The 19648-nt window shown below is 49.7% G+C and overlaps 3 protein-coding genes across 10 annotated transcripts; 1 reads left to right on the forward strand and 2 right to left on the reverse strand.

The window, feature by feature from the left end:
* The first annotated feature begins 2404 nt into the window (after positions 1 to 2404).
* Positions 2405 to 9829, forward strand: Hmbs (hydroxymethylbilane synthase). 5 transcript variants are annotated; one of them, XM_004856759.4, is made up of 14 exons: positions 2405 to 2613; positions 4959 to 5012; positions 5438 to 5510; positions 5890 to 5939; positions 6032 to 6087; positions 6442 to 6519; positions 6738 to 6815; positions 6938 to 7013; positions 8042 to 8155; positions 8386 to 8424; positions 8622 to 8741; positions 9042 to 9095; positions 9217 to 9303; positions 9396 to 9829. In XM_004856759.4, the coding sequence occupies exons 1-14, from the start codon at positions 2581 to 2583 to the stop codon at positions 9567 to 9569; spliced, it is 1086 nt and encodes a 361-aa protein (XP_004856816.1). In that variant the 5' UTR covers positions 2405 to 2580; the 3' UTR covers positions 9570 to 9829. The 5 variants fall into 5 exon arrangements, with proteins under 5 accessions (XP_004856816.1, XP_004856818.1, XP_021093318.1 ...); XM_021237659.2 differs by lacking the exon at positions 2405 to 2613 and adding an exon at positions 2766 to 2850; XM_004856760.4 differs by lacking the exon at positions 2405 to 2613 and adding an exon at positions 4638 to 4787.
* Positions 9830 to 10687: 858 nt separating this feature from the next.
* On the reverse strand, positions 10688 to 12137 carry H2ax (H2A.X variant histone). The gene has a single exon (XM_004856763.3). It carries the CDS (start codon positions 12034 to 12036, stop codon positions 11605 to 11607), a length of 432 nt encoding a protein of 143 aa, XP_004856820.1. The 5' UTR covers positions 12037 to 12137; the 3' UTR covers positions 10688 to 11604.
* Positions 12138 to 13149: 1012 nt separating this feature from the next.
* Dpagt1 (dolichyl-phosphate N-acetylglucosaminephosphotransferase 1) lies at positions 13150 to 18576 on the reverse strand. 4 transcript variants are annotated; one of them, XM_013076539.3, is made up of 10 exons: positions 18521 to 18576; positions 18144 to 18350; positions 17681 to 17801; positions 17300 to 17513; positions 16927 to 17073; positions 15412 to 15496; positions 14450 to 14638; positions 14048 to 14135; positions 13727 to 13882; positions 13150 to 13649 (listed from the first exon to the last, which is right to left on the reverse strand). In XM_013076539.3, the coding sequence occupies exons 2-10, from the start codon at positions 18302 to 18304 to the stop codon at positions 13584 to 13586; spliced, it is 1227 nt and encodes a 408-aa protein (XP_012931993.1). In that variant the 5' UTR covers positions 18305 to 18350; positions 18521 to 18576; the 3' UTR covers positions 13150 to 13583. The 4 variants fall into 4 exon arrangements, 3 of the variants coding, with proteins under 3 accessions (XP_012931993.1, XP_012931995.1, XP_004856827.1); XM_013076541.3 differs by having other exon boundaries at positions 18492 to 18551; XR_015451688.1 differs by lacking the exon at positions 18521 to 18576 and having other exon boundaries at positions 14029 to 14135; positions 18144 to 18503.
* Between the last annotated feature and the right edge of the window lie 1072 nt (positions 18577 to 19648).

The raw sequence follows: 19648 nt of genomic DNA on the forward strand, positions 1-19648 counted from the left end.
GTAATCCAGGGTGACCTCAAACTTCCTCCTAGTGCTGGGATTATGGGAGTGTGCCACATCTGACCTCTGAAAGATTCTTTTCTGGAGACTTTCTGGTGATTTTTTTTTTTGGTACCAGGAATCGAACTCAGGTCCTTGTGCTTTTGAGGCAGGTGCCGGAACCACTGAGCTAAATCCCCAGCCCTGGTGATTCTTAATTGTGCATAATGTACTTTCCCTCTGTTTCAGAACCCCAGTTCCCTTTCTACAAACTTCCTTGTAGTGGGTGGGGTCTGTGGCATCTAGTATAGTTCTGTTTATTGAATAGAAGGCCCGATGAGCCAGACAGTGGTATAAGCCTATAATCTCAGCTACTTGTAAGGCGCAGTCAGGAAGACTACAAGTTTGAGGGCAGCCTGGGCAACCTGATGAGACCCTTGTCTCAAAAAATAAAAGTGCTGGGGATATTGCTCAGTGCAGATTCTGTATTTGATCCCCAGCACACACACAAATACCCCAAATAGGAAAAAAGGTTCAGCCCAGCTCCAAGAGCACCCTAAACAAGAGCTTCTTGGTCTTTAGTCTTGCTGGTCTCCATGGCTTGTGTTCAGGAAATATTCAAGCAGGAGGTAGGTTCTGGCTGGGAACCTTGGGCCCTGCCTGCCTTCATAATGGATAGGTTGATGTCTTGCTGTACTCAGTACACCAAGTGATAGAACAAAAGTTACTGTAGGCTTTTTTTTTTTTTTTGATGGTAGTGGGGAGGGAACCTAGGGCGTTGTCCATGCATGCTAGGCAAGCTCCATCGCTGAGCTATCCCCTTGCCCCATTAAGTATCTTTTATTGAAACACTTTTCCCTCTTTGAGGTTGCCAACTAGCTTTGTGTTACTGGGTGTCTTTGTGTAACCTAGGTTATACTTTCTGTCAGAAAACTGCTCCAGGGCCGGGGATTTAGCTCAGTGGTTTCGCCGCCTGCTGTGTAAGAAAGAAAATTGCTCCAACAGGATTGTTTAACTGAAGGAAGTAACATGGACATTGTAATTTAGATAGCCTTCAAAAATTCAGTACTGCCAGTCATGATGGCACACTGTAATCCCAGCACTCTGGGAGACTAAGGTGACTTAGCAAGACCCTGTCTCAAACTAAAATATAAAACTAAAATATAAAAAGGGTGAGGGCCGGGGATTTAGCTCAGTGGTTTCGCTGCCTGCCCTGCAAGCGCAAGGACCCGAGTTCCATCCCCAATATCACCACCACCAAAAAAACCCACAAAAACATATATATATATATGGAGGGTCAGAGGGGCCAAGGATTTAGCTCAGTGGTTCCCCCACCTGCCTTGCAGGTGCCAGGTCCCACGTTCGATCCCCAGTACCAAAAAACAAAAAAAAAGGTCGAAAGAACCAAAAAGTCTCAGCAGCTCAGTGTAAAGTCCCTGAGTCTATCCCCACCACACAAGGTAATGTGGTATTGGCACTCTCATTTACGTTATGTCTTTAGGCATAATCTTTAATAGCTCTGAACCAGTTTCCTCATTTAAAAAAAAAAAAAGCCAAGCCGGGAATGGTGGCGCACACCTGTGATCCCTGCACTTAGGAGGCTGAGGCAGGAGGGTTATTGTTTGAGGCCAGTCTGAACCATGTGGTGAGACTCCACGTCTTACAAAAAATAAAAATTTTTAAAAATAAACAAATGATAGGAACAGAGTGTCACATAAGTTGCACTAATTACTTGTGCCACTTGGGGAGACAAAGCTGTAGAATTAAGCATGTGGAGCCTTCTGGAACAGCCCTTCTGTTTGTCAATGACGAAAGCTCCCGGCGTGGAACCCGGGGCTGAGGTCCGGTCTGACGCAAGGGTTCTAGTTCCCACCCAGAGCAAGGTCCCTCCGAGGGAGGGCCCAGGACGTGACGCTGAACCCTCCGCAGGTGCCGCGGTACCGTACCTTGTACCTCAAAGCCAGCATTTTAGTTAATAGAGCCCCCTTTTCCTCTAAGGCACGACTAATTTCTGGCTGACAGATCTGAGTGGCCGCAGGAGGAGACTGCAGATAGTTTATAAGATAAAACTGCAGCGTACCTGCCCTCTGACCACACATTTTCCTGATGCAAGAAAGGTGGTACCCAGACGTGGTGGCGCCCGCCTGTGATCCCAGATCCTCGGGAGGCTAAAGCGGGAGGATTGCAAGTTTGGGGCCAGCCTGGAAGTGCGACCCTGTTTCAAAATTAACAAAAACTTAAGCGGCCAGGGATGTAGCTCAGCACTCCCTGCCTTCAATCTTCAGTACGGACAAAAAGAACAGAAACAATGAAAAAGGACATCTCTGGGTTAACAGGGAACCCACCTTCCGTGTGAACCACGTGGAGGCCGGGGGTAGGGTCAGCTCCGCCGCCAGTGTTCTAATTCCCGCCCAGAGGATGGTCCCTCCCCTCCGAGGGAGGGCGCCGGACGTGACGTAGAGCCCTCTGCCGGTCCCGCAGTCAGGTCGAAGGACAGGCTCCGGCTAGATGTGCTCTCAGTTCCCGCCGGTCCGAGTCCCCGGTTCCACGGAACCCAGGAGACCTTAGTAGCACCGCTCGGCCTACTTCCTGAGTGGAGTCATGTCTGGTAATGGCGTCTCGGCTGCAACGGCGGTGAGTCCTGAGCGGGTGACCCGCACTCTTGGGGCTTCCGGCAGAGCCGTGTCACGATTGGCCTCAGGTTGCCCATTCTCTGTCGTCTATTGGTCGGAATGGCTATCGGTCACCCCCCCATATTGTTTTTAAAGGGCCAGTAGAGGCTGTCAGTGCGTAGTAGGTGCTGAGTCAAGAGTGGGAGAGTAGTAGACTGTTGTGGAATCCCCATCCCTTCGGGCTTCTGGCCCAGGCCTGGTATGCTTTGCTATAGTTCTTCTAGTTGTCTACACGGACAAGGTCCTTTCACACTGTACGGTCTGGGACGGGTGCGGCCACGTTGGAAGACGTTCCACTTCTGATCCAGAGGAGAATATACCCCCAACTTTCCGAGCTGCACATAAACATCTTGGGGCTTCTCCCTTTTTCCGTTATAGCAGTCACCCAGCCCCAGACTATTCTCAGAGTCCCCAAATGAGACCACTGCATTACTGTCGTGGGATGGGCCACCTCTGAGCCCTCCCATGCGAACGGAGCCTGCTTACTGAGCTCTGGGCTTGTGCAAACCACAGGCCGCTGTGAGGCCGAGATAAAATGGATAGAGCAGCTGCTTATCGCCCCCTGCCCAGCCGGCTGTGAGCGGTGGGATGATTCTTTGCTAGAGCAGACATTCCAGAGCACTGGGCTAGAAGGAGGAAGACCTGGATTTCAGGGTCGGCTCTCTGCCCATTATTGGCTGTATCACCTCAACAAATTGTTTCACCTCTCAGCACCAACCTTTGCTTCTGTAACATCCTGGGAGAAGTGGAATAAGATTGTCATGAAGATAAAATGCAAAAGCAAATGCTCTAGCATATAAATGGTTGAGATTTTATTTTTTATTTATTTTTTTGAGACAGGGTCTCACTATGTAGTTCAGGATGACCTTGAACTCACTATGTAACCCAGGCTGGCCTCAAACTCAGTAATCCTCCTGCCTCAGCCTCCTGAGTGCTGGGATCACAGGTGTGCTCCACCACGGCTGGCTGAGATCATAGATAGATACATTTTTTTTTTTATTTTTAAAGAGAGTCTTGCTATGTTGCCTGGGGTGCTGTCAGATTCCTGGGCTCAAGTCATCTTCCTACCTTAGCTACCCAAGTGCTGGGAATACAGAGGAGTTCCAGTGTGCCTGGCAAATACTTATTTCTTAATGGAACAATTTGACTGGAATGTGCTGTTCAGATTCAGTAAATTTAAAGAACTGTTTGAATCTAGCAGTTCTGGGTCCTTAGATTCCTTTCTGTGGGCACCCTATGGTCTCAAATTCTAGTGGCCATGTTTAGCATTTCAAGCCTAGCCAAATGTGCAAAGGGCCTCTGAGAGTTAATTTATTGAAGGAGTGATCACAGAATAGACTAGAATCCAAGGGAAGGCAGTTCTCACCTCCTCCAGCATCAGAGGCCCCAGCTGTCTGGCTGGAAAAGAACTCTGTGGGATGAAGATTGAAGAGCAGGTAAAGTTGTCTTTTTCTTCAGTGGCTCCTGCCTGAAGTAGAAAGAAACAGGAACTGTGTGTCAGACTGAAGAGCCTTTGTGAAAGGTGCCCTGGCAAGAAGAAGAGGTGTGTCCCTTTGAATTCTTGGCTTGGGCTCTGATACCCCATTTACTTGTTGGTGAAACCAGAAGCAGCACTGAAGACTTGAGGCAGTTCAGCCTCACAGTCTTACAGGATTTCTGAGGCAGAAGAAACTTCATTCCATAGATGAACCAACAGCCCCTGATAGGATGATGTGCCCAAGGTCACCCAGCCAAGATGCTGAGCAGGACTGAACATCGGATTGGTTGACACTACTGTGCATTCCATTCAGATTAAGGGACTCTTTGTGTGGTAGCTGTGAGGTAGCTCTTGGTGTCTGATGTGGCACTGATGCTTTCTTGAACATCAGCTCTCCAGTGGATAGTGAACCTGTCTTCAAGTGATGTGTGGCTGTAGCTGCCCTGCCCCAGCCAGCTGCAGGCCCCACCCTTCCTGTAGCCAGGCTGATGGGCCTTATCTCTTCACCCACCCGGCTGGGTGCAGCACTCCTACTGAGACCTGCCTTGGCCAGGGTAGGCCTTGGGGCTCAGTGTCCTGGTTACTGCCGCTGCTACAGCAGATCTTAGTGTTGTTTCCCTCTGGTCTTTGCTTCTCTGGATCTCAGAAAAGAGCAGAAGGTACTAAGGAAGGTGGAGGGACCATTCTTGGAGAATTTGCCCACTCTAAGACTCACTGGCCACACAGAGGTTGAAGTTTCATTCTTCTAAACCAGTGACTCTGGTTCTTGGACAAGGCCTTGAGAAACACAAGGAGCAGAGGGGACTGTAACCTGGGGACTTTTTCTGCAGGAAGAAGACGGCTCAAAGATGAGAGTGATTCGAGTGGGTACCCGTAAAAGCCAGGTGAGTGCAGACACAGGGTGGAGGAGGTTTATTAAAAGAGTTCTAGGGCCAGGAATTTACCTCAGTGGTTTCAGTGCCTGCCTTGAAAACGCAAGGTCCTGAGTTCAATCCCTGGTACCAAAAAAAAAAGAAAAAAAAGAGTTCTAGTGCTCACAGGCTCACAAGTTGAGGGGGCCCAGAGGGTTAGCTCCCAGCCTAGAGAAAATGGAGTGGCTGGGGTCTAAATCCAGTGCAGAATGGCAGATTGCTCCATAAGGAAAGATAGCTCCTGGGCTATGGAAGTTGGTGTGTGATGGACTCCCAAGCCAGCCCCCTCTCATTCCCAGGTGAGAATTCCAGTCCCTTCAGGATCTCACTGACACTATGAGGATCTGAGCTAAGGATGGCCAGGGAAGGGAAGGACTAATCCGAATCTTTGTCCCTAGTTGGCTCGCATACAGACGGACACTGTTGTGGCAATGCTGAAAGCCTTATACCCTGGCCTGCAGTTTGAAATTGGTAAATTTTCTGGGGAAGAGCGGAGGTTATTGGGAAGCCAGTACACCTTGGGTTGAGAGAGGGGAGCACAGTGTTACTGGCTTTGCCTATGACCAGAGCTTAGGCCCCTGCTGCCAAGAATCACTCTTGGCTGCTCCCAGTTAGAGGGCTCTCCTTGAACACCTGTACTTCTGACTGCTTGGATTGGCCTGGAATTAATACTCTCCCCCTTGGGTCTTTTTGTGAATGTGTCTGCTTCCCCTGTTATGTCCTCCTTTATTGTACCTTCCCAGGGGGAAGGTGCTTATGGGCTCTCTGTCCCCACCATGAGTTTTAGCATAGACACAATAAGGGCCCAATAAATGCCTGTTAATGAGTACCTGATTGACTCTCTTCTCAGTTGCTATGTCCACCACAGGGGACAAGATTCTTGACACTGCCCTCTCCAAGGTAACATCTTCCTCCCCAGTCCCTGCCGCCTCCCCCGCCTTGTTTTTCCTTCCTCTCAGAGTGTCACTCTGAGGCTCTTTCTCGACTAACAGATTGGAGAGAAGAGCCTATTTACGAAGGAACTGGAATATGCCCTGGAGAGGAATGAGTAAGTGAAGACAGGAGAGTATGGCACCCCTCAGTCTCTTGCTTGGATCCAGATATTAACAAGGCTGTGCTGGCTTAGACCATCAGAAGGGGGGGGGGTGCTCCTAAGTAGGGTTCAGGCTTCCGGACAGGAGAGTTTGTTAGTTCAGGGTCTCTGGCTGTCTGGCGTGCAAAATTGGCAAGTGGAATGGGATAGAGGGCAGGCAGCAGAGCAGATCTTAGGGCCCGAGGGCTTGGGACGGCCTGCTTCCTGAGCTGCCCTTGGCTTCACTGCTGAAGTAGAGCAACAGTGGGTGAGGGAGAGTGGGGGCTGGCTGCTCAAACCTTTTCTCTTTGCCTCTCTCCCATCTTATAGAGTGGACCTGGTTGTTCACTCCCTGAAGGACCTGCCTACTGTGCTACCTCCTGGCTTCACCATTGGAGCCATCTGCAAGTAAGAGTTGTGTGAGCAAGGGGTCCCTGACCAGGGGGTGGACCTCAGCAGAGCCTTTGCTTTTCCTTCTGGGACTTGATCCTCTGCTTTGAAGGGTGCCTGTCCTTTCTGCATGGCAGAAAACTCAGAAAATGTAACTTAGTCGGCTATTGAGAGAGAATGGATGTGACCTGAATTAAAACTTTGCCCTCATTCCATGAACTTCCCTCCTTACCCAGGCGAGAAAGCCCCTACGATGCCGTTGTCTTTCACCCAAAATTTGTGGGGAAGACTCTACAAACCTTGCCAGAGAAGAGGTGAGTGCGACCTGGATGGGCACCTGGGTGGGATGTACACAGAAGACAGGGAATGGGAGAAGGACCAAAAGAATAGAGCTGCCCTGTGTTAAATCTCATTTTAAACCCTGTCTTCTGGGCAGCGTGGTGGGGACCAGCTCCCTTCGGAGAGCAGCCCAGCTGCAGAGAAAGTTCCCACATCTGGAGTTCAAGAGCATTGTATCCTTTTAGAAGAGGAAGTGGGTATCAGCCAAGGAAAAAGACAAAATCTAGAGTGTAATTGGCTTCCAGAGCAAGTGCCCCACGGGGCAGTGAGCTGTCTTTCCATCTACCCACCCACCCACCCATCCATCCACAATCCTTTAAGATTTTCTTAGCCTCAGGGAGGTGCCTGGGGCTGGAGATAATACTAAGATAAACAGTCACTCCTTCTGTAGAGTTTATATTTTAGGTAGACAGAGATAGGCAGTGACAATACAGAGTAATACTGAACAGTGATTACTTTTGGGGAGGTAGAGAGTGCCTGCATTTTTACTGTTATCTTTTTTTTTTTTTTTTTTTTTTGGTACAGGGATCGAACTTGGGACCTTGCGCTTGCCAGGCAGGCTGCCAGGCAGGCGGCACAACCACTGAGCTAAATCCCCAGCCCTCCATTTTTACTTTAGATGCTACTATATTGTTTTGACTTTTACAATGCCCATGCAGTGTGTTTCATGAAGGTTTTTTTTTTTATTTTGAGACAGGGTCTTGCTATGAGTTCAGGCTGGCCTTGAATTCACTATGTAACCCAGCTGGTTTCAAACTCACAGCCATCCTCATGCTTCAGCTGGGATTACAGGAATGTGCCACCATGCCAGGCTTCATAAATTAATTTTGAAAATAGTATGTGCTAAGTGCTCCAACAGGGGAAAAAGGGAATTCTCTGGAAGTATGTAGCTTGGACGTTCAAAAACAGACTTGTTCATCAGAGAAGACTTCCCAGAAGTCTTATAATTTGGGGCAGTTATTTAACCTCTCTATCATTGTCTTCATCTGTAAAGTGGGACCATGATAATGCCTCTCAGGTGGTTATTGTGAAAACAAAGTGAGTTGTCATAAGGGAGGCTCTTTAGAACAATGCAGATAAAGGATGGTAGCTGTGGGTTATGAAGCTGAGAACTAGAAGATAAGTCAGCCAGCTAGAAAGGGAAAGACTCAGGCAGAGCAAACTGCTTATGGCTCCAATGGTCCTTAGCATCTCTCCACAGCGGGGCAACCTCAACACCCGACTGCGGAAGCTGGACGAACAGCAGGAGTTCAGTGCCATCATCCTGGCTGTTGCTGGCCTGCAGCGTCTGGGCTGGCAGAACAGAGTGGGGCAGGTAGGGCCACCCCTCTCCTTAATCTGTGTCTCCCTCCTGCCGGTACTCTTCTTGAACACCCACTTTTAACACTACAAGCTACAAACAAGTCCCAGGCTGGGAATCAGAGGCCAGACTCCTGCTTGTGCCAACCCGTCTTTCTAGATGATAGCCATGTCCCATCTCATTGCCGGGTGCTTTGGGACATCCCTATCCCTACACCTTTCTGACTGCCTGTTTTGGTTCCACAGATCCTGCACCCTGAGGAGTGTATGTATGCTGTGGGCCAGGTGAGCTTGACCAGAGAAAGCACTTGTTAGCATGCCCCTTCTCTCTTCTCGACCAAGAAGCTAGTCTCAGCCATAGGCATCTGCTTCCTTGGGATGTTACTGGCCCAAAAGGGCCTGGGGAGCAAGTGGGGAAGAGGTAGTTCCTATCCTTATCACCATTGGGTGGGGAAAAATCAAGCCTGATGTTTTTCTGTCAGGGGGCCCTGGGTGTGGAAGTCCGAGCCAAGGACCAGGACGTCTTGAATCTAGTGGATGTGTTGCATGATCCTGAGACTCTGCTTCGTTGCATCGCCGAAAGGGCCTTCCTGAGGCACTTGGTAGGGTCTGCACTTCCCCTGTGGAGGGGTGGGGACGTGGGCAGCTAGGAAGGGCAAGTGGAGATTTCTCAAATGAGTGCTGTGCATGTAGTGACAACTCATTGTTGAATATTGGGTATGGAGGACCCAGGTCTGGGCCCAGCAGTTATGGGCTGGGGATTTAGCTCAGTGGTCCTGCCACCTGTCTTGCAAGCACAAGGTCCTGAGTTCGATTCCCAGTACCAAAAAAAAAAAACCAAAAACTTTGAACTAAGTTATGTCCTGTGAGCTGTGGTCACGGGGTGGAACTTCTCATTGCAGGAAGGAGGCTGCAGTGTGCCAGTGGCGGTGCACACCGTGATGAAGGATGGGCAAGTAAGCAGGGAAAAAAGGGTGGGAAGACAGAGAAGAAAGGACTATGGCATTTCTCCCTGTGCATCCTAGGTTTCTAAGCCGTCCCCTCAGAATATGCTGAGGTCACCATTTTCTTTCTCAGCTGTACTTGACTGGAGGAGTCTGGAGTCTAGATGGCTCAGATAGCATGCAAGAGACTATGCAGGCTACCATCCATGTCCCTGTCCAGGTACCAAGGCTGGAAGATGCGGGAGGGAGTAAAAACAATGCATGTAGTCTTGCCTTTCGAGCTCACCAGTTCCACCTCCTACCCTCATCCAGCATGAGGATGGCCCAGAGGATGATCCCCAGCTGGTCGGCATCACTGCCCAGAACATTCCACGAGGAGCCCAACTGGCTGCTGAGAACTTGGGCATCAGCCTGGCCAATCTGTTGCTAAGCAAAGGAGCCAAAAACATCCTGGATGTCGCACGGCAGCTTAATGATGTCCATTAACTGGTCTGTGGGGCACAGGTGCCTGGGTCGCTTTACTGTGCCTGTACCTGGCCTTCAGTGCCTTGTGCTAACTGGGGAGTGATTACCCCAAACTGCAGGATCTGAGACTTCAGAGCTTGCCAGCTGCCTTGCCTGCTTCCTCTTTAGAGGGGGGCTTCATCTCTTAAAAGAAAAAGTGAATGTAACCAGCTCTAATAACCAGCCCTGAAGTTTTTTTGGTGGGGTTGGGTTAAGACATGAATAAACACAAAACCCTTTAATCCTTGAGTCCGAGCCCTCTGTCCAAACTTCTCTTGGACATCCTTTGTCTCACTTCAGTAGTTACGTCAAGCAGAATCAGTTGTTTCCCAGGGAACATCAAAAAAAGCAAGCGAAAAATTGCCTTAAAATCCTATATTATAGGGCTAGGGATGTAGCTCACTGATTCCTGGTACAAAAAAATCCTATATTCTCAGTGGGGTGTGGTGGCACATACCAGTAATCCCAGTACTCTTGAGAGACTGAGACCGGAAGCTCACAAATTCAAGTCCAGGCTAGGCAATTTAGCTGGATCCTGTATGAAAAAATTAAAGAGCTAGGGATGTAGCTTAATGTGAAAGCCCCAGAAATTTTTTTTTGGTACCAGGGATCATTGAACTCAGAACCTTGTGCTTGCAAGGCACTGAGCAAAATCCGCCCCCACCCCCCATTTTTTTCTGAGGCAAGATCTCCCTTTGTAGTTCAGGTTGGCCTCCAACTCCAGGCAATCCTCTTGCTTCCCTCCCTAGTGCTGGGATTACAGGCAAGTACCACCACACCCAGCCCAGATTCAATCTAGAATACAACAAAAAAATTCTACAACCTGTTTCTTCTCCAGTTAACAGAACCCTATTTGGAGGTGGTGGTACATACCTGTAATCCCAGCACTTAGGAGGCTGAGGCAGGAGGATCACCTGAGTTGACCAGCCTGGGATACATATTGAATTCATGGCCAGCCTAAACTATACAGTGAGACCTTGTCTCAAAAAACCAAAAGCCCACCAAACAGTAGAAGCCTATTTGTGTCTCCCACCCCTAATATTTGAAGGAACGTGTGCAGTCATCAATCTTACAACTCTTGCAAAATGAAAAACAAGACATTTAATTTTTTAAAAATCCTTTAATAAAGTCAGTCCATCTCAAACTCCCCATTACCTAAAGTTCTAGTCTTGGATGGGTTATAGCTGCAAAATTCCAATTCACAAGCCAACAGAGGCTCAGTCCAGACAGATAATAACTGATTTGTGCTGCTGGTATCTAGGTACTTGGGGATTGCTGAGTTGGGTCGCTGGAAGGGAAATAGGGTGGCTAGGCCCGACAGCCAGTCTCTCCCAGCATAAACACAACTCCTGCTTCTCAGTCAGCTCTGAATCCAAACGGAAGACCTCTGCCCTCTCCCAAACTTCTTCCTAGGAGGCAGTCATCTCTGGAAGCTGCTCGTGTTACATATACAGCTTTGTTCTAGCCGAGCCACACAGGCCTATGAATGAAGATGGAGATCTGACGAAAAAGCTCCGGGACTGGGCAACAAGGGAACACCAGACCTCAACAAATAAGTTAAATTCTCCCCCACCAAAGCCTGGAGCTCAGCAGTCACGTCTGCAAAGTGCTGCCGAGGGCTAAGCACCAGCCGGGTAACAGACGTCCAGGTGCGAAGGGACTCACCTTCAGGGCGCCAGCCTCGGCCTTGTCTGGGCACCGCAGCCTGGGAAGGCGCGAAGCCCGAGGCTTCAGGAAGCTGCCGCGCCCCCTCCCCCCCACCGCCATCGGGATCTGAGGACCGGTAGCCGAGTCCCGGACCTGCCGGCAGACAGCGGGGGCGAGGCCTCCCGCGCTGCGCGGGGGGGAGGGGAAGGCGGCGCGGGCGCGCGGACCGGGGCTTTTTTGGGGGGAGGGGGGCCCCGCGGCCGCTGTTTCCGCAGCTCCGCGTGGCTCAGCTCTTTCTGTGAGGCGATGGTGGCCCTTAAAAGGGCCTTTGTGGTGGCATAGAGAGGGCCGGGGGCTGGCGCGGGGGCCCTCAGTACTCCTGAGAGGCCTGCGTGGCCTTCTTGCCGCTCGCCGGCGCCTTTGGCCCCACGGTGGCGCTCGTCTTCTTGGGCAGCAGCACGGCCTGGATGTTGGGCAGGACGCCTCCCTGGGCGATCGTCACGCCACCCAGCAGCTTGTTGAGCTCCTCGTCGTTGCGGATGGCCAGCTGCAGGTGGCGGGGGATGATTCTCGTCTTTTTGTTGTCGCGGGCCGCGTTGCCCGCCAGCTCCAGGATCTCGGCGGTGAGGTATTCGAGCACGGCAGCCAAGTACACCGGCGCGCCGGCACCCACCCGCTCGGCGTAGTGGCCTTTCCGTAGCAGCCGGTGTACGCGGCCTACGGGGAACTGGAGGCCGGCGCGCGAAGAGCGCGACTTGGCCTTGGCACGGGCCTTGCCGCCAGTCTTGCCCCGGCCGGACATAGTGCAAGAGGTAGAATGGGTGAAGAGTAGCGACTCCTAAACACAGCACAAAGACAGCCCGCCGCAGCACAACTGCTGCCGCGCACAGCACGAGCCGCCTTTATAAGCCCCCAGGGCACCCCCCCCCCCGTGCTCTCCTGATTGGCTCTTTTCCCTTAATACCCGCCTCCGGTTGACTGTGGTTAACCCTTCCCTGACGTGCCCCGAAAGAGGGAGCGCGCCCAGCGATTGGTAGAATTTGAAAACCTTTTGCCCCGGGGAAGTCGACGAGGAGGAGTGATAGCACGTAGTCGGCCAAACTCCTCCAGAGGTGGCCAATCTAGGGAAAGAGCGCGAGATTTAAACGCTACAGCGGGAAACCAGAACCGGAAGAGAAACAGTGGAATCTGAAGCCACTTAGTCTTCGGCAAATTTTGTGCTAATCTAGGATTTTTAAAAGGGGTTAGCCAGGGATTTCGCTCAGTGGCGCCGCCGTGTCTGCCTAGCAAGCACAAGGTCCTGAGTTCGATCCCCGGTACAAAAAAAAAAATAGCTAAAAGGGGTTACTACTACTCCTTCCTTTTTCTCTCCTCCCAGGTCTAGTCACTCCCCACTCCCTCTTTTTATCCGGCAAGGGTAAAACTGAAGAAATGAGACCTGAAAATTCAATCCTCTCCCAGAAAGTAGATTTTACCAGCCCTCTATACCATCTAAAATACCAGTACTTTCAACATTCGACATGTTTTGACTGGTCTTGGTTCTGTTTTTTTTTTAGATAGGATCTCACTATGGTTTTGTTTTTTGTTTTTTTGTGTGTGTGCCAGGGATGGAACTCAGGACTTTGGGAGGCAGTCGTGGTGCCACTGAGCTAAATCTCTGGCCCTTTTGTTTTGTTTTTGAGACAGGGTCTCACTATGTAGTTCAGGCTGGCCTGGAACTCGAGGTGATCCTCCTGCCTCAGCCTCCTGAGTGCTGGGATTACAGATGTGCACCACCATGCACGGCTCAGTTCTTTCCACTTCTTGCTAAAATGGGTCTGCTGGGGCAGAGATAGGCATCCCAGGAAAAGGAACCTCCACCAACTTTCCCAATCTATCTTAAAATACTTATATAGCAAATTCACCTACAGGAACAATAAGAAAAAGGTAACACTTTATTGTCACCATGCGAGCACCTGGCTCTATCTTACTAATCAGAACACTTAATTTATAGTCAAATTTCAAGTCACCTTTGAGCCAGTGTCCCTAGCCCTAGCCCAGGTTCTACCTCAAGGGCCAGCATATTCCTTGAGAGTTAGGACTCTGAAAGCTGAGTAGTGGATATCTGCACAGAAGCTGCTACATCCCGCCTTAGGCTTAATAGTTGAAGGCCATAGGCAAAGTCCAATTAATAGTCACTGGAGGGCAAAAAAAAAAAAGCCCAGGATGTCAATAATCACAGGAAAAAGAAAATGCTGGGAATAAAATCTGGAGGAGAGTAAAGATTGGGAGAGGCCCACTCTGAGACCAGACAGGCTGGCCCCAGTCAGGACCCTGGAGACTGTGTGCTAAAGGGCAATCTTCAGGAACTCAAACATCATAGAAGAGTCGGACAAGCTGGTACCGAATGGAGAAGGTGACAGCACTGCCCAAGATCTGCAAGAAGAAATGAAGTAGAATAAGAAACATGGAGAAAGGGAAACAAGGAGGCACAAACTCAGCCCCAGACTCACCTGTAGCAGCAGCAGGAGCAATGTGAGGTTCCTCTCATGTGTGGGCCCAAGAATTTTAAGGAGCAAGTTGATGAGGGTCATGTTGTTACACTCAGTGAAGGCACCATCCTCATCCTCACTCTGGTGCACGGTCACTAGCTGGAGTCTCTCTGCTACCTAGAGGGACCACAGGTGGACAGAACTTCAGCTAATACCTGCATTTCAGGAACAGGGATGTCCTTAATGCTTCCAAGCTCCCCCTGAATCTAATGTAGGTCTGGGTGCCCATTTCCTGAGTTCAGGATGGCGGCCTGGGGCCTTACCTCCTTGTTACCTTGTTACCTTTAAAATAAAGGTGCCCAAGAAAGAGAGGCTGTTGGTCTTGAACTTGGAATAGCTCATCTCCAGTTTGCCTGTCTTGGTATTGAGTCTGTAGGGGGAAGACAGCTTTATGCAACTAGGTCACTACTCAGAACTTTCCTCCCTGGGGTTAATTACTAGGAAAACCACTGAACATGGAGTGAGATCTATTTCTAGCTCTGCTGCTTACTACTGTATGATCAGAACTACTGTGAGGATCAAATAAGATTATGTAAATAAATGCACTTTGTAAACTTAAAGGGCTACCTACATGGGAAGACCCCTTCTTTGGCCCCACATCCTTTGCATATCAAAAGTATAGACTGGCTTAAGATATCCCAAGTGAAAGGCTTTGATGTCTCTTTCAAACCCCCAAATGGCTACCTTGGTATACGGTGTCGAGGGCAGGGGATGATATGCAGGAGCTGAGGCAGTGAGTAGAGGAAGTTGAACACCTGTGGCATGAAGAAGAGTAGCATGGTCTTGCTGAAGTGTCCCAAGATGCCTACCACGGCAAAGGTCATGCCAGCAAAGTAACAGAAGGTGTCTCCCACAAACACCTGAGATGGGTACCTGTGTAGGGGAAAGGATCTGAGCCAGTGGTAAGAGGCATTAGCAATCCTTTCTCTCACATCACACACACTAGGTACTGGTCTAAAATTGACCCTACTTCTTTTTGTTGTTGTTGTTGTTTTTATTTTTTATTTTTATTTTTTGTTGTTGTTGTTGTTTTTGGTACTGAGGATTGAACTCAGGACCTTGTGCTTGTGAGACAGGCGAAGTGCCATTGAGTTAAATCTCTGGCCCCATGTTGTTGTTGTTGTTGTTTTTTGGGTTGTTTTTTTTTGAGACAGGGTCTCACTATGTGGTCCAAGCTGGCCTTCAATTTGCTATGTAGCCTTGAACTCATGGTGATCCTCCTGCCTTAGCCAAGTGCTGGTATTACAGGTATATGCCACCATGCCTGGCTACCCTGACTGAGAGGAGACTCCAGCTGTCCCAGTAACTTTGCAGAACTCAAGTACCCATAGTTATTTCTGGGGTTCCATAGCACTTGTCTCCAACTGCTGAGAAAAGACCAAATCTTGGAATACTACTGGGCTGGGGGTATAACTCAGTAGTAAAGCACTTGCCTAGCATTCAAGAGGCCATGGGTTTGATCCTTGGTGCCACAAGAAAAATAAATAAATACAAAATAATGACAGAATACTACCAACTGAACACCCAGAAAACCCTGAGCAAAAGTATGCACAAGTTCAGCCTCTCCATCAGGAGCTGGATGAAGATCAGGACCATCTTTGCCATATGATCAGATACTTGTCTCCCTTAGCCACAGGCCTCCTTACCAGTTATGGTAGAGCAATCCCAAGGTGGTGAAAAAAAATGGTATCATGAAGTAGAGGGAAAAGACATGATCATCCCGATAATCACCTGGGGAAAAGGAACAAGAAGGAAAAGTTAATACCCATATCCCCTACATACCCTGCTGATTTTTTGTTGTTGTTTTGTTTTGTTTTTTGAGACAGGGTCTTGCTTTGTAGTTTAGGCTGACAATGAACTCACTATGTAGCCCAGACTGGCCTTCAACTCGAAGTGATCCTCCTGCCTCTGCTTCCTGAGTGCTGGGATTATAGGCGTGTGCCACCACGGCCAGCTCTCCTGCTCCTAATTTTGTCTGTCTCTTATCCCTATCTCTGATGCCAGCTGTATTTCTCACCTCACCCAAGCCACTTTCAAGAACCCACCACTCCTTTCATGTCACTCAGGAAGTTCCCAATATCCCACCACTTTCATGAAACCTTCAAGAACTAGTTAATGTCTTCAATTTGTCCAGACAGTCTGACCTACACTTGAACACCAGCTTTACTACCTAGTGTGTGGCACAGGGCTGATGATAATACGTATCACACACAGCTGTCTTCACATGGGGCCCTGGACCTCAGCACTGAGCTATATCTCTAGCTCTTTTTATTTTTTTGTTTTGTTTTTGGTACCGGGGATCGAACTTGGGACCTTCCGCTTGAGACAGGCGGTGGAACCACTGAGCTAAATCCCCAGCCCTGCTTACCTTTAATAAGTACTTTTTTTTTGCAGCTGTGTGTGCATGCACGCACGCACATGTGGGTGTGCGGGTGTGTGTAATTCTGGGGATTGAACTCAGGGCCTCATGCTAGGCAATCACTCAAGGGTGGTTAGGAGAGACTTATTGGATTCACTTTGGATGGTTTTGGGGAAGCTGCAAGGAAAGTTGTGCTCTGAACTGGGTGTTGTCAGAAAGCAGGAGTAATTCTCTGAACATTTTAATAATTTTTATCTAAGAAGCAGCAGGAACTGAGTTGTTCTTGCAAAGAAGCTGCAGTCTCTCACATTAGACAAGAGGGGATGTTGGTTACTCTTGTGTTCTTGTCCTTTTATGTTTCTTTGTTTTTGTTTTGGTATCAGGGATTGAACTCTGGTCCTTGCGCTTTCGAGGCAGGCACTGGAATCACTGAGCTAAATCCCCAGCCCCATGTGTTCTTGTCCTTCTGTCTGTGCTCAGACATGATTACAGTAGGAGGAGTCTGGTTTTTGTCTTGTTCCACCATGATTAGAGAGCCCTTCTCTGATGCTGGGGTTCTATGAAACTGTTTATGTCCAATAGGAAACAATCATGGTCTAGCTATTCATGCCAACCCAGCTATAAATGACAGGCTGCTATTTTTCTTTCTCACATTTAGTAATTCTTCACTGTTATTTTCAAAGTAAATAGCTTTCCCCATTTTCTGTAATTACTCCCATATTGTTTTTCCCCCTGAATTCCTCAAAGCTATATTATCAGGCAATTCTGAGATCTCTCTCTCCCTATTCCCAATCCCACCTACCTTCCAGCTCCACCAGGTTGAAGACAATGATGGAAGCAGAGATGACTAGTGACTGGCCAGCCTCTAGGCCATTAATTCCTGCTAGGATATTGATGGCATTGGTACAGAACACTGCCAGGAGCCCCATGTAGACATAGTACAGGATCCCTGCAAGGAAGACATGGTATCAAAAGAAGTAGTGACACCTAGGGAAGGATCTAAGGGTATCCAGAGAACAGAACACATGATGAAGGGTCACCAGAGAGGATCTGAGCAGACACTGAGACAGAACAGGAACAGGGGAATGTGGAACACCAGGAATGGTGCTCTGCTGGGCACCTCGGGGGAGGGTGACCTGAAGTGCCACAAGGACAGTGGCAGCAGGGATACTCACCCAAGTCCTGATGCAGGCCAAGAATTGGGCGGAGGGGCTTGGGTACCACAATAGTTGTGTTGCCAAAGTTGGTAAAATAGACCATAAGGAGAGGCAGGGAGGCAGCTGTGGGCAGCAGCAGCTTATGGCGCCATCGTAGATTCAGCACATCATCCGCGAACCCCAAGAAAATCATGCAGCAGATGGCAAGGAGGGCACCTATCAGGGCTACAAACTGGGGGAAGCTCTGGCAGGTCACAACTCAAGCCTACTCCCATTCAACCTTTCCAAAATTTCTGTCTTTTCCGCTGGTTCCTCAGCCCCTCCTCCCAAGTCCAAACAACCCCAACTCTCTCTGGTACCTCCCAGACCCCAGGCACCTGCCCCCACTAGCCCACTTACTTCATGGTGGGGGAATGCCTTACACTGCTCCTCCACAAAGCAGTTCAAGAAGGGGAAGGGGATGAAGCAGAACAAGATGATAAGGAAAACAGCACCGCTGATGACTCCCTGGGATTCTGGGCTGTGGCCCAACGGCAAGGGGGGTGGAGGAGGAAGAGGAAATGGGCGTGGTCACTCAGTTGGGGAGATTACAGTAACTGTAAGGTCTTCCCAGTAGTTTGTTGGGGAGCGGGGTGCGGGGAAAAGGAGGGCCCCACTACTAGGAGTTCCTGATTCACTCATGGGTCCCCTTCCCCATCATTCCCCAGTGCTACCCAATTCTGTCCATCACTTTCCAGGATCCCGGACTGCTCGGGTTAAATTCCATTCGCGCACACATTTAAGCACCTCAGTGCTCGTCCCTGCCCTGCCCACCCCTTACCCGCCCCCCGCCCCGCCCCGACACCCTTGTGCCACTGCTCACATCTGCTGCCGGTTTGTTTTGTTGAGGTCCTGGCCACAGAGGCGCGCAGCGATAAAGTGGCCACGGAAGGCGGGGATGAGGGTGAGCGTGGCCACAAATCCTAGCAGCGAGCCGATCAAATTTACCAGCAGCGGAATGGGCACCTCGGGGAAGGCCCACATGGTGACCAAAGATCCCGCTTCGCAGCCTACTCAGCTAACTGGCGAGCTGGGAAGCAGCACAGAGGTTTCAGCAGTAAGGAACGACCGCTCCCCAAAAGCGGAGTCTTCCCACGTGAGGCGGAGCAAAGCCCAACAACTCGGATTTGACCCGCCCTCGGGATTCCCTCAAGAGGTTTTGTAAAGCAACCTGGGCTCTGTTCTGCAGCACCTGCCTACCCAGTTTCCGCCCGGATCGTCAAGTCTAAATGAACTACGTCCCGGAAGGCGACGGCGCCATTTTTAATATGGGCAAGAGAGAGCAAGAGGGAACATAAGCGTCATTTTAAACTACATTTTTTCTTCAAGAGAAGTATCACGAGAGTATTGAGAAAGCAATAAAGAAAAACAAGCAAGAGTGGATATCCTCTTAACATTATATTAAAGATGTACAGCCAAAAAAAAAAAAAAAGATGTGCAGCCCACGGCAGAAATATCCTTTGCCCAGTTTCAAAATGAACGCTTCCTCCTACCACGTGTCTAACACTGCTCTCTGCGGTTCCACGTCAGTTTCAGCTCCGTCAGCCCCCGCAGGTGACCTTTAAAGGGCCAGAGCCGGGGCCGGGAATTTAGCTCAGTGGGTTCCGGCGCCTGCCTTGCAAATGCAAGGTCCCAAGTTCAATCCCCGGTACCAAAAAAAAAAAACAACAAAAAAAAAAAAACAAAACGGCCAGTGCTGGCTGCTCAATCAGGGATGCCTTGGAGCCGGGGAAGATGGTTCCTGGAAGCCAGGGTAGGTAGCAGGCATGAAGGTTGGAGCCACACCTGTTCTTTATAGGAAACCTGTTGCCAACCTAGTTGTAATCCCAGGTAAAGACAATTTGAGTCTCACAAACGCAGTGGCAATTCGGATGATGTAAATTCTAAAGTCCCTCCCACCCTTCTTGTTCTGAATCTAGGTACAGGTACTTTTCCTCACCGTCCCATTCACCTTCTGCCCCCGCGGCAGTAGGTAGTTGCTGGGCAACCCAGCGCGCACTTCACCTCTGAAGGAGCTGGAAGTGCTTTCAGGTCTCGGATTTAACCTGGGATTTCAGCTTGGTCTTGGATTACTGCGTTGTGCCAGCCTCCTGCAACAAGGAGGTGGATGCTGAACCTTTGGAAAGTGCTAAAGAGCAGGAGAACCAGACCCACACCTGGCTTTCTATGAACCTGCAGATCTCTTAGGTTTCTTTCTTAACCCTGTTCCCCTGCAAGTCACGCTTCACCTGAATCTTCATTATCTTACATTCCCCCATGGGTGGCAAATGATTTCCATTCCTCAGGAAATCTCCACCAAGGAGTTAGGGAGCTGATTCAGCCTACCAC

The sequence above is a fragment of the Heterocephalus glaber genome, unplaced genomic scaffold (genome assembly GCF_053883595.1).
Source record: "Heterocephalus glaber isolate CG9 unplaced genomic scaffold, H.glaber_assembly_v1.0 deba00001429, whole genome shotgun sequence".
Classification (NCBI taxonomy): domain Eukaryota; kingdom Metazoa; phylum Chordata; class Mammalia; order Rodentia; family Bathyergidae; genus Heterocephalus; species Heterocephalus glaber.

What these genes read in the sequence shown, in the direction of transcription:
- Hmbs (XM_004856759.4), top strand. Translation starts at nt 2,581, where the DNA reads ATGTCTGGTAATGGCGTCTCGGCTGCAACGGCG. An exon ending in TGGCCTGCAGTTTGAAATTG is followed by an intron (nt 5,511 to 5,889) that starts GTAAATTTTCTG and finishes CTCTCTTCTCAG; the next exon opens with TTGCTATGTCCACCACAGGG. An exon ending in ATCTGGAGTTCAAGAGCATT is followed by an intron (nt 7,014 to 8,041) that starts GTATCCTTTTAG and finishes ATCTCTCCACAG; the next exon opens with CGGGGCAACCTCAACACCCG.
- H2ax (XM_004856763.3), bottom strand. Translation starts at nt 12,036, where the DNA reads ATGTCCGGCCGGGGCAAGACTGGCGGCAAGGCCCGTGCCAAGGCCAAG.
- Dpagt1 (XM_013076539.3), bottom strand. Translation starts at nt 18,304, where the DNA reads ATGTGGGCCTTCCCCGAGGTGCCCATTCCGCTGCTGGTAAATTTGATC. An exon ending in GGATTGCTCTACCATAACTG is followed by an intron (nt 14,639 to 15,411) that starts GTAAGGAGGCCT and finishes TCCCCTACACAG; the next exon opens with GTACCCATCTCAGGTGTTTG. An exon ending in CCTCGACACCGTATACCAAG is followed by an intron (nt 14,136 to 14,449) that starts GTAGCCATTTGG and finishes TTCCCCCTACAG; the next exon opens with ACTCAATACCAAGACAGGCA.